The sequence below is a fragment of the Onychomys torridus genome, chromosome 7 (assembly GCF_903995425.1).
Source record: "Onychomys torridus chromosome 7, mOncTor1.1, whole genome shotgun sequence".
NCBI classification, from domain to species: Eukaryota; Metazoa; Chordata; class Mammalia; order Rodentia; family Cricetidae; genus Onychomys; species Onychomys torridus.
In genome coordinates this window covers 31,452,051-31,464,181 of record NC_050449.1, presented here as the reverse complement: position 1 = coordinate 31,464,181, position 12,131 = coordinate 31,452,051, and the positions used below count along the sequence as shown (strand labels likewise).

General features: G+C 52.7%; 1 protein-coding gene across 1 annotated transcript in view; it reads left to right on the top strand.

Annotated features, from left to right (window-relative positions):
* The first annotated feature begins 1,094 nt into the window (after positions 1 to 1,094).
* Positions 1,095 to 12,131, top strand: part of Robo3 (roundabout guidance receptor 3) — a 17,039-nt gene continuing 6,002 nt past the window's right edge. The window contains exons 1-15 of the mRNA XM_036191692.1: positions 1,095 to 1,468; positions 4,618 to 4,944; positions 5,242 to 5,399; positions 6,206 to 6,326; positions 6,423 to 6,561; positions 6,808 to 6,935; positions 7,150 to 7,274; positions 8,711 to 8,882; positions 9,151 to 9,356; positions 9,580 to 9,661; positions 9,953 to 10,118; positions 10,655 to 10,821; positions 11,330 to 11,451; positions 11,644 to 11,869; positions 12,057 to 12,131. The exon at positions 12,057 to 12,131 is cut by the window's right edge and continues 47 nt beyond it. Of these exons, the coding sequence (XP_036047585.1) occupies positions 1,306 to 1,468; positions 4,618 to 4,944; positions 5,242 to 5,399; positions 6,206 to 6,326; positions 6,423 to 6,561; positions 6,808 to 6,935; positions 7,150 to 7,274; positions 8,711 to 8,882; positions 9,151 to 9,356; positions 9,580 to 9,661; positions 9,953 to 10,118; positions 10,655 to 10,821; positions 11,330 to 11,451; positions 11,644 to 11,869; positions 12,057 to 12,131 (2,377 nt within the window). The 5' untranslated portion in view covers positions 1,095 to 1,305. The remainder of the gene's footprint in view (positions 1,469 to 4,617; positions 4,945 to 5,241; positions 5,400 to 6,205; positions 6,327 to 6,422; positions 6,562 to 6,807; positions 6,936 to 7,149; positions 7,275 to 8,710; positions 8,883 to 9,150; positions 9,357 to 9,579; positions 9,662 to 9,952; positions 10,119 to 10,654; positions 10,822 to 11,329; positions 11,452 to 11,643; positions 11,870 to 12,056) is intronic.

The window sequence follows — 12,131 nt, the reverse complement described above, 5'->3', positions numbered from 1 at the left end:
CCTGGGCCCTTCGACTGAGTAGCTCACACTCCTGTGCGCTCTCTCCCAGCGCAGACGCCCTCGATCATGTCACACAGCTCAAAAGCAATACAAAACTCATCACTACCCCAAGATGGGAAACCTAGGATCTCTTTCTCAGCATCCAACATCATTTCCAGTTTAGGAAAAGTGTGTGCAGGAAGGATTGTGAGCAAGGATGGTTGACTGGGACATCTCCGAGGTAAAACAAAAAACAAAACAAAACAAAACAAAAAACAAACAAACAAACAAAAAACTAGAAAAGCCAGAACCATATCTTTGGTTTTCTTGTCGCACCCCGCCCCCCGCCCCCGAGAATGACACGCTGTTGTCTGGTTCCAGCAATTTCGCATCCACCCGGTTTATTACACTTTGCTTCCTTTGCCCTAGACTTCTTGGTTCCACTTTTGGTCTCTTCAATTTTTTAAAACTACTTCCTAAAACGTATCAGAGCAGAGCAACGCACCATGCTAGTAAGTGCGACCTAGCTGGCTTTCGGAGTCTCCTCCGGTTTTACACAGCTCTGAGCACCCGGCAGGAATTCTTGACTGGGGCGTCTGGAGTAAGACTCCAGGTCAAGTTGAGTCACCGTATTCCCTGGGCTCCTGACAGCAAACCAGAGGGTTAGGGGCGAGCGTAGTGCGCACGCTGAGGCGAGGGGTGGTCCAGCGGTGGAATTCTCTTCCTCCCACTCCCAAGTACCATGTGTCCAAGCCCCAGGGTTTGGAAAGGACTGGAAGCTGGGACATTGAGAGCTCAACAGCCTCTGCTCTTCCAATGCCTCAGTTTCCCGACGTCCAAGAAAGGAGACAATTCCTGTTATAAATTTAGAGGGAAGAGCAGAGTCTGACAGAGCCTCAGTCCTCCTCCCGGGTGCTTGGAGAAAGAGGAAAACTCTCCCGCCAGGTTCAGAGCAACATCAGAGCGAGGAGCGTGGGGCGGGGACTCTAACTCGCGCGCTGCCCTGCTAGTGGCCGTTCTGGTGGAAGTAGGGGTACAGAGGGAGGCGGATTAAGCCCTTAATTACGGCATGATCCGAGTGGCACCTGCTTTCCGCCCGCCCAGCTCCCAGGGGACTCGGGCACTGGGGGGTGGAGAGGAGAACCAGCGAAGGAGGACAGCGCGCGCGGAGGCACGGCCGGTACCCAGGCACGCCTGCAGGACAGCGGCACCGTGGCTGCCGCAGCGCGCAGAGGTTGTGGAGGGGCTTCCGGCTCCCGGCCCGTGGGTCCTCGACCCAGGGGCTGGGGTCCGAGCCCCCCGCCCGGGACTCAGGCGGGCCGCGCCATGCTGCGCTACCTGCTTAAAACACTCCTGCAGATGAACTTGTTCGCCGACTCCCTGGCGGGGGACATCTCCAACTCCAGCGAGCTGCTCTTCGGCTTCAACTCCTCCTCGCTGGCGGCGCTCAACCCTAGCCTGCTGCCTCCTGGAGACCCCTCTCTCAATGGTGAGACTGTCCGATGGAGACCTGGCATTTGGGGATGGGGCGAGAGGGCCGCGTGGAGCGGGGGATGAAGCGCTCCTTCCCTTACGTCCAGGACCCAGGGGCGCCTATCAGGGCCCTTCTGGGAAGTGGAGCCCCGAAGGAGCACCTGAGTGGGGGTATCTGCCTGTGGTGGGGGGGCTTCTGAGTCCCTTTCCCCCCCATCTCTCCAACTACCACCACACCCACCCCAGGTGAGAGAACCGTGGTTGGTGACCGGCAAATTCCAAACTAAGAAAGTAGGGCAGAAGCGGGGGGACACCGTCGCTAGCCGGTCAGAGCTAAACCGGCCACTAGGAGAGCCACGCAAATATCAGATGTCATTTCTAGGACTTGAAGTTTTCAAAAAAAAACCTCAGCGAGCAAGCGGGGAGAAAGCCCCAATTTTGTAGGTGTTTTGCTGCTGAGGGGACGGAGTCAGCGACCTTTTCAAGGAAACTTAGAGCGAAGTTTGCATCCCCTGTGAGACTCACAGCTGACCCATCCTGGCAGAGCGGCGGCGGGGTCGTTACCGCTAATTACGGTGATTAATAAATAACTCGAGACAGAGCTGCCTCCCTGAGCGCCGCAGGCAGATGAGAGAGGCCCGATCGCGCCCCCTGCTGGTCACGTCAGGAACTCTCCCTCTGGGAAGCCTCCGTCGAAGTTCGGGGCCTTGGACTCCCTCTAGCCACCTCCACCTCTGTTGGGAACTTAAAGTCTGTCTGTCTGTCTGTCTGTCTGTCTGTCTGTCTGTCTCTCTCTCTCTCTCTCTCTCTCTCTCCCTCCCTCCCTCCCTCCCTCCCTCTCTCCCTCCTTCCTCCCTTTATCCCCCATCCCCCACCCCGTCCCCCAGTACTCAGGTGCGGGGGAGGAGCCCCAGAGCGATATTTGCATGGTCATTAGCTATTCATTAGGCTGCTGTGGAAGCCTCTCTGGAGACCAGGAATGACAAGGAAGAAATTCCAGGGAAAGGCAGTCCGCAGCTGTGTCTGCAGGAATTAGGGGGAAAGGGTGGACCAGAAGGGTGTGGTATGTATGGAAGGAGTTTGAAGAGGGTAGGGAATAGGCTGGGATTCCCGAGTCTTGCCACCTTTGAGGAGGAGTCCCAAGAGGTTAGTTAGGCAGAGTTATTTTCACTGATGTCCCAGAGTCAGGTTCCACTCACCTAGGAGCTTTACATCAGACAGCTCGCTGAAGCGTGAAAAGCCAGTGAGAAGCGTAGGTAAGATGTTGATAGCCACACACAGCCACTAGGAAAACACTGTCATGGAGGGTGAAGAATGCCTGAGTGCTTGCAGAACCAGCAGAGAGCAAATCTTGGCAGCAGGGGACCTAGACGTACTTTCACTGCACGTGGGAGGTTTGTGAAGTGGGGCTGAGGTGGAACACTAGGGCCTGGAGTCTCATTCAGATAGAGACTGTAGGAGCCATATTAAATGGCTGAGGAGGAACAGATATTCAATAACCTCAAACTTGTTTTACTTACTGATGCGCGGTAAATGAGTCATGCTTTCCGATGCGCTTTGCATCCTTCGTGGGTTTTGGACTCCCACATTAAATACAGATAAAGAAGCGAAATTCAGATGCATGCGCGATTTCGGTTTTTGAGACCCGGACTAGCAATGTAACCCAGGCATCAGCCGTTGAACTCCTGATGCCTCCACACCCCAAGCATGGGCCACCACGGGGTTGAAGTTAAATAATTTGTCCAACTTTTGACCTCTGGGGAATGTCAAAATCTGAGATTCCAGCTCAGAGGATTTCAAAGCCAAAACCCAGGGGCCTCTCTCAATGGAGTGTTTCCAAATCCAGACTGGGATGGGATAGAGAGGAGAGGAGTGTGAGCAGCAGATTCCATCTGGAAGGAAGAGGACTTGAGACTATTATTCTCTTCCGCACGTGGGGAGAGAAACTGATCGTCCCCAAGCTGTCAAGTCAACTCTACCGGGCAGAGCCTGCACCCGCCACGGCCCAGCTTGCTCTACACCAGAACTCTTAAAAGGAAGGGCAGGAAACGAAAGCTAATCCCCCACTAGACTAAGAACCAAGAGGTCCCTGAGGATCTTGGAACAGGGTAGGCGGGGTGGAGGCGAGAGAGGCGCAGAACAGACGAGCCCAATAGTCCCTGGTTATTTAAGGACACTAGATTGAGCAAGGCTGCAGCGCCCCCTACCGGCAGAAGCGGGTTAGAAATCATTTCCAAAGCTCAGACTGAGAGCTCAGTGTTGGTATTTAACAATCCTGTATAGGCGGGAGTGAGGGTGGGGATACAAATGGGGGCGTGGCATGGGAGCATTTGGGGGTGGGGATGATACCTAGATCTTACACTTGAGGCAGAAGATGAACTAGGTTCAGGACAGAAGTCTGGAGGCCAAGAGAGAGGCAGGGGCAGAATCTACAGATAAACTGATCCAAGAGAGCGAGGAGGGAGAGGCATTTCTTTCCTGTTTTTTAAACTATCTTTCAGAAAAACCCACTCACGTTTCTACTTCCACCACGTTTAATTTCTGTGACATCACAGGATCCCCATAAATAAAAATGAGATTACCTAGGGTCTCCTCATAGCGTTCAAATTAAGAACGCTTTGTAGTCTTAGCCCCAGCCCTTAACACCTTCTCTTAGATGAAGGACCCAGGACAATTCACCTTGTCCATTTCACTTATGGGTCCAGGGATCACTCAGAGGTTAATTCAGTGTCTGCTATAGTACAACGTGCATGGTTGCTCCCTGAGCAAGGAGTATATGTGAACCAGTGTGTGAGTGGAAACCAAACTTCTGGGGCACAGGTTCCTCACCAAGCCAAGGCTCAGCCATCCCGCACGTCACGCTTGTCAGGAAAGGAGGCCGGGATCTCAAGGAGGCCCAGAGAGCCTTCCTAGGAGTTTGTGCCCGGATTCCTCTATAGATCTGCCTATCTGAGGGCATTTCAGTTCCCGGCTAAGATGATAACAGAGCCTACGTGGGGGTGCGGGGGAGGGGTTGGGGTGGGAGAGATGGGCGGATACGGATGGCACTCTAGCAGAGGAGCATGGGAGATGGGCAAGGCAGAGAGAGGGCTCTATTACCCTCCAGAGCCTCCGTCTTCCCCCCAGGTGCCTTGCCTGGGCATCTTGAGCCACTTCCTTCTCCAGGGTCAAGAGTTGGGCCGGAAGATGCCATGCCTCGCATCGTGGAGCAGCCGCCAGATCTGCTGGTTTCCAGGGGCGAGCCGGCCACGCTGCCCTGTCGCGCTGAAGGCCGGCCTCGACCCAACATCGAGTGGTACAAGAACGGGGCGCGCGTGGCCACGGCGCGGGAGGATCCGCGCGCTCACCGCCTGCTGCTGCCCAGCGGCGCGCTCTTCTTTCCCCGCATCGTGCACGGGCGCCGCTCTCGGCCCGACGAGGGTGTCTACACCTGTGTGGCTCGCAACTACCTGGGAGCAGCCGCCAGCAGAAACGCCTCTCTGGAAGTAGCCGGTGAGAGAGTCCGGACAGCTAATGCTTCTAGAGACTGGGGCAGGCCAGGAGGCCTACAGAGAGTCGGCCTCGGGGGCCTTCAAACCACTCAACTTTAAAAACAAAACAAACAAACAAACAAAAACCAGAGACCTTTGGTCTCTAACGCCAAATGCTGACCATGGAGGAGGAAGTGGGGTCGACTTGGTATTGCAGACTCCAGGTCGACTGTGACCCACTCTCCTCCGAGACAGTTGTATCACAGCATCCTGTTTATTCTTCCGACCTTTCTCCACATGGCCCCTTCTCTTTTTTCAGTCCTCCGTGATGATTTCCGGCAATCGCCTGGGAACGTGGTGGTGGCAGAGGGGGAGCCCGCAGTAATGGAATGTGTGCCCCCTAAGGGCCACCCAGAGCCTTTGGTGACCTGGAAGAAGGGCAATGCAAAGCTTAAGGAAGAGGAGGGAAGGATCACGGTGAGTGTGTGTGAGTGTGTGTGTGTGTGTGTGTGAGTGTGTGTGAGTGTGTGAGAGTGTGTGAGTGTGAGAGTGTGTGAGTGTGAGTGTGTGTGAGTGTGAGTGTGTGTGAGTGTGTGTGAGTGTGTGTGTGTGTGTGAGTGTGTGAGAGTGTGTGAGTGTGTGAGTGTGTGTGACTGTGTGAGAGCGTGTGAGAGCGTGTGTGTGTGAGTGTGAGTGTGTGTGTGAGTGTGTGTGTGAGTGTGTGTGTGAGTGTGTGAGTGTGTGTGTGAGTGTGTGTGTGAGTGTGTGTGTGTGTGTGTGTGTGTGTGTGTGTGTACACATGCATATGCATACAGGCAATGAGTCCTGGACATGTCTTAAAGGAGGAAGTCTTGAATTTAAGGGTCTTGAGACCTGGGGAGAATGTCTTGGTCTTATCCAGTGGAAGATAGAGTGGAACTGAGGCAGGAAAAGTGGAAAGAGCTGGATGTGGTGACGCACACCTCTAATCCCAGCACTTGGGAGGCAGAGGCAGGCAGATCCTTGAGTTTGAGACCAGTTGGTCTACAAAGGGAGTTCCAGGACAGCCAGAACTACCTTCCCCACCCCACTAAAATAAGTGGAGAGGGAACACCATAAGGCCCCAGAGACTCCTCTATATCTGACACATGAGCCAACCACATTGGAGTTCTTCATTGGCTTATTATGAGAACTAAATAAATTACACACACACACACACACACACACACACACACACACGTATGTGCATGCACGCACACATTTTGATGGCTGTGAAGGACCAATGTTACCATTGTATTCTCCAGATACGTGGAGGAAAGCTGATGATGTCACACACATTCAAGAGTGATGCTGGGATGTATATGTGTGTGGCCTCCAACATGGCTGGAGAACGAGAAAGTGGGGCAGCTGAACTTGTGGTACTGGGTAGGCACCCGGTACTTTGGAGTTATGGGAGTGGGTAGCCCAGGAAGCAAGTAGCTGTGCAGAACCCCTGACAGTTCAATGGCTCCCACTCTGTAGAGCGTCCCTCATTTCTGCGTAGACCAATAAACCAGGTCGTCCTGGCTGAGGCCCCTGTGAATTTCCTGTGTGAGGTGCAGGGAGATCCCCAGCCCAGTTTACGCTGGCGCAAGGATGACAATGAACTGCCCACTGGCAGGTGAGAAGCCCCTTCCTTCTGACAGCAGGGGGACCCAAGGAGCCCCAGACCCTACCTGGCCCTAGCACAGAGAAATCTATTTCCCAGAGCTAGCAGTCCCTGCCCTAACTTATCTCACATGGTGGGTACCATCTTGTGTACCCTTTGAGTCCTGCCTTGCCTATCTTGACACTGGTGTTTGTCCTGGGGGAGAGAAAAGGGGTTTATAGCTGTGGCCAACCCAGCTTGGGGTGGGGAGTGGAGCAGGTACGAGATTCGGAGTGACCACAGCCTTTGGATCGGCCGAGTGGGTCCTGAGGATGAAGGGACTTACACCTGTGTGGCAGAGAACAGTGTGGGCCGCGTGGAGGCATCTGGCTCCCTCAGTGTCCACGGTGAGGGCTCCTCCTGGGACAGCTGGCAGGGGTGACATGGGGGGGGGTGTTGGAGGAGAATGGGGAGGAAGGGCAGAACAGGAGGTGTGGGTAGATCCCTTGGGGTTTCTGGAGGGAGGGAGAGGATGAAGCCAAAGAGATCTGAGCAAGGGATGGCTCTGTTAAGCCAGCTGTGGACTGACTCGCTGCTCCTTTATCTTTCTCTCCTTCCCAGTCCCACCCCAGTTTGTGACTCAGCCCCAGGACCAGACAGCAGCTCCAGGAGAAAATGTGTCTTTCCAGTGTGAGACCAAAGGAAACCCTCCACCTGCCATCTTCTGGCAGAAGGAAGGGAGCCAAGTAGGTAACCCTTTCCAAAACTCTAAGCAATTTTTGTTCTTTCTGGATCTCTCCCCCGACTTTCTGCGAACTTCTCTCTCAACTTCTTCTCCCAGAAACTCTTGCAGGTTACTTGGAGGAGTAAAAAATAAATAAATGAAGATAAAAGGCCCAGGGCATTTGGACACTTGGAAAATTCAATGATAATGTAGCGATGTGTTAGAGTGTGCAGAACAGTCCTGAGTGGCAATTTCTGAGAGAATCTTTATGTGTTGGTCAATGCTGTCTTGAGAGTAAAGAAATCTAGCTAGGTTTCTCCTCCCCCAGACCTTCTGGACCTTGGCTTTTGGACATGAAAACTGCCCTGGAAACCAAGTATTGAAGAAGGAATTAAAGCCGCATAGGGTAGATTCCGCGCTCTATTTACTGCTCCTTCCAGCAGAGGGCGCTCACAGCCGTCTCCTTTCTACCTAGTGAGCAAATCCAGATCAGACTTCACAAAAGAACAGCAGTTACAACCTAGGTGACTTTCTCTAAGGGAAGAGTGGGACTGTGCTGCCAGGGCACAGGGTCAGTCTAGTCAATCTGATTATCCCACACTACAGGAAAGCTACAGTCCCAAGTCCATGGCCACAGTTGTCCAACATCTCCAGTTCTTGTGTCTGCTGCCCTTTAATTAGGTCCTCATGGGGATGAGAACGTAGGAGGAAGGAGGAGGAGGTTAGTCAGAGCCTCGGCCTAGTCTGTTTGTCCTTTCCATGTGTCTATCTAAAGTAAAATATTTAACTTTTATCACAGTGTTTTATAAAACTTTCACATGATCCCTTCATTTCAACCTACTGAGTATGATCCCTAAGCCTTGAGAGTCAAATTTGGGGAGACTGGGGCTCATAAAGATGTAATGACCCAGAGATTTTATTTCAGTTGTGGTAGATTAGTTGTTTCATATTTTTAATGATCTCTTTTCAAGATTTATTGTTATGCACATTGGTGTGTTGCCTGCATGTATGTCTGTGTGAGGGTGCTGTACCTTCTACGTGACATATCCCCTAAAACTAAAGTTACAGGCAGTTGTGAGCTACCATGTGGATGCTGGGAACTGAACCTGGGTCCTCTAGAAAAGCAGCCAGTGTTCTTAACTGCTGAGTCATCTTCCCAGACTCCAGTTGGTTCATTTTCTGAGCTAAGGCTGGTCTCTAACTTGTGATTCTCCTGCCTTATCTCAGGGCTTTAATCCTTAGAGTTTCTTAACCAGTAAGTCACAGAGCTGGGACATGGACCCCAAGATCTTATGATAAATGTCCACCATTTTCGTGAGTTGGCTTAACTAATTTGACCAGGGTCATGTCAATGGCTGGAAGTAGAGAGCAAACTAGAATCTTAGAGCTTTTCCCAGCTGGTACAGGGCTCTCTACCTGCAGCCCATTCCTTGTCTTACTTCCTTGTTCTATTCCCAGGTCCTGATTTTCCCTAGTCAGTCACTCCAGCCGGTGGGACGCCTCTCAGTCTCTTCAAGAGGCCAGCTCAACATCTCTCAAGTACAGATCGGGGATGCTGGCTACTATGTGTGCCAGGCTGTCAGTGTGGCTGGTAGCATCCTGACCAAGGCCCTGTTAGAGATAAAAGGAGGTATGTATCCATGGAGAGAAGGATGGAACCATGGTCTGCAAAGACATTGTTTAAAGAGACCTGTTTCTCTTGGATGCTGATCAATGTGTCTAAAAGAGAATGGGATGCCCTTGATGTTTGGAAACTAGCAGCAGAATGGTCCCAGACAGAGACTAGAAATGATTCTCAAAGCCCTCTGGAGTAGCAAGGAGAGAGGGATGAGATGATAAAACAAATAAGGCAGAAGGACAAAAGTCTGGTTTCCTGACCCAAGTTCTTCCTCTCTCAGCTTCTGGGGATGGGCTGCCTCCCATCATCCTCCAGGGACCAGCCAACCAGACGCTGGTACTTGGCTCTTCTGTGTGGCTACCATGCAGAGTGACTGGAAACCCTCAGCCCAGTGTCCAGTGGAAGAAGGATGAGAGGTGGCTACAGGGGGATGACTCCCAGTTCAACTTAATGGACAATGGCACTCTATACATCACCAGTGTACAGGTGAGTGTCACCCCTAGGGCCCTCGTAACCGAGAACAGCTAGCTGGTCCACATTCCAACTCTACTAAGTACCAACTAGGTATCGAATCCATCTCTACCTCTCTGCCCTCTCAGACTTCCTAAAGTATCCAGCATCTTCCTCATCCTTCTGTAACCTGCCTCTCCACCCCTTCACCCTACCCTGCTCCACTCCCAGTGGGCCAGCACTCTACCTTCCCCTACAGGAGATGGACATGGGTTTCTACAGCTGTGTGGCCAAGAATTCCATAGGGGAGGCCACATGGACTAGCTGGCTTAGGAAGCGAGGTAAGCTGATCCATCACTCTCCAATCTCACCAGCAGCTTTCTCCAAATCTGCTTAAAAAATAGCCAGTATCTCCTAAGCCCCAGGGCTAATTTTATCTTCCAAATGCCATGACCACGTTGGTGGGGATGAGAATGGACTGATGCACTTGGGAGGCAGACGTGTGTCTGGGTCAGTGTACTATGTTACCTCATGACCATCACCACAGTCAGAGCACCATGGCTTCTCTAGGAAGGAGGCAGGTCACACTCTCTTCCCTCCTCTGTCTAGCTAATGATATTTTATCACTGCAGAAGATTGGGGAGCATCACCAGGTCCTGCGACTGAACCCAGTAACCCCCCAGGGCCTCCCTCGCAGCCAGTAGTCACAGAGGTAACCAAGAACAGCATCACCTTGACCTGGAAGCCCAATCCACAGTCTGGGGCCACAGCTACCTCTTATGTGATAGAGGCCTTCAGGTATGGAGACAATTTGGTGTGTCTGTGTATGTGTGCTTGCAAGTGTACACGCACATGTGTCCACGTGCACATAGGGGCTCCAGCATTGTGTTGGGTGACCTCCCCTAAGGTCTGTGAGACAGAGTCTTTCTCTGAACTCGGGTCCCACTGCTTGGTTAGACAGGTTGAGCGGTCATCTCTGGGGATCTGCCTGTCTCTACCCTGCTCCCCCAACAAATGCTAAGATCTCAGATGCATGCTATCACACCTGAGTTTTAGGTGGGTGCATGGGATCCGAACTCAGGTCCTCATGCTTACTCAGCAGGCACTTTACCAACTGAGCCATCTCCTCAGGCCCATGGAGAAAATTTTGAATATAAACCTGGAGACTTAAAAAGAGGGGATCCCATGTCCTTAGGGCCTTTGCTATTTGGGGAGACTAATTCCCTAGTGCCCTCTCCCAAGGTAAGGAGGTAGCAGGATTCCACAGAGAATGGGTGAGGTTAAGTAGACAAGCTACTGGCTCAGACAGTCCTGTCTTCTCGTTCCCATTGTAGCCAAGCAGCTGGCAACACATGGCGGACAGTGGCAGATGGGGTACAGCTGGAAACACACACCGTCAGTGGTCTTCAGCCCAACACCATCTACCTGTTCCTAGTGCGAGCTGTCGGAGCCTGGGGCCTCAGTGAACCCAGCCCTGTCTCTGAGCCTGTTCAAACCCAGGGTAAGGCCAGCGGCCTTCTGGGTGTGGGTAGGACGTGAGTCAACAAGGAAGAGTACCCTCCCATCCAAACCACGGAATGGTGGTGGTTCACAGGATTTTCTTTTGATGGGCCAAGTCTATACTGATGGCCCAGACGACAACAGGAAGTCATGTTTCTCTCTCATAGAGAGGTCCCAAGAAGGGAAGGGGGGAAAGATAATGGAGGGTGACAGTCATTATCTCAGTAGCTCGCTCACCGTGTAGTCAGCCATGTGTAGTACAGACCGTTAAGACTTGGGAGAATCAAGTGCATATCAGAGGCCTTTAAAGAATGCACAGAGAAAAAACAAGTGCACATTAGCTGCATCCCCAGGTCACCTCTGTAAAAGATTCCCTAACCTAGTTGTGCTCTGCTGCATTGCACTGAGTGGTACAGCCTGTGAGCCAGGCAGAGAGAGAATATAGACACGCTGTAGTACGAATGTCTTGCCTCTGGTGGCTCCTACCGACTGAGCTCTTGGGTCAGCAGACAGCAGCCTATCCAGGCCAGTGGAGGACCCATGGAGAGGCCAGCGAGGGCTAGCTGAAGTGGCTGTGCGCATGCAGGAGCCCATAGTCCTTGGGCCCGGAACTCTGCAGGTGTCCTGGACTGTGAGTATGGCACAGTGATGTGGCTAAAGATGGGGATGGTGATGGGGGACATGAGGGCATCTGAGAGGGAATGGGGAGAGTAGAGGCGTAGTGGCTGGGGGAGGCAGGAGTGGAGTAGGAGCTGGGCCTGGAAGTGCTATATGGCTCCAGCCTCTCCTGGCCCTGGTACACACTTTGTCCTGTCTCCTACAGGTGGATGGCCCAGTGGAGCTGGTGCAAGGTTTCCGTGTGTCTTGGAGAGTTGCAGGCCTTGACCAGGGAAGCTGGACAGTGCTGGACCTACAGACTGCACAAAAGCAAAGCACTGTGCTAAGAGGACTCCCCCCAGGGACCCAAATTCAGATCAAGGTGCAAGTCCAAGGCCAGGAGGGGCTGGGGGCTGAAAGCCCTATTGTGACCAAGAGCATTCCTGAGGAGGGTAAGGAAGGCTTCAGAGTGATGTCTAAACTGGAGAGGAGGGGGCGGGGAGTTGAACATCAAGGTGTCTGGGTGGGAAGGGAGGATGTCTTTCTGTTTCCTCCTGTAAGAGCAGAGAGGTGAAACTTGGGGGCAGCTTGCAATGACGGTCTGTGTCCTTCTTCTTACCATGCTCCACCCTGGGCTAGCCCCCAGTGGCCCCCCTCAGGGAGTGGCTGTGGCCTTGGGGGGTAATGGCAACAGCAGTATCACTGTGTCCTGGG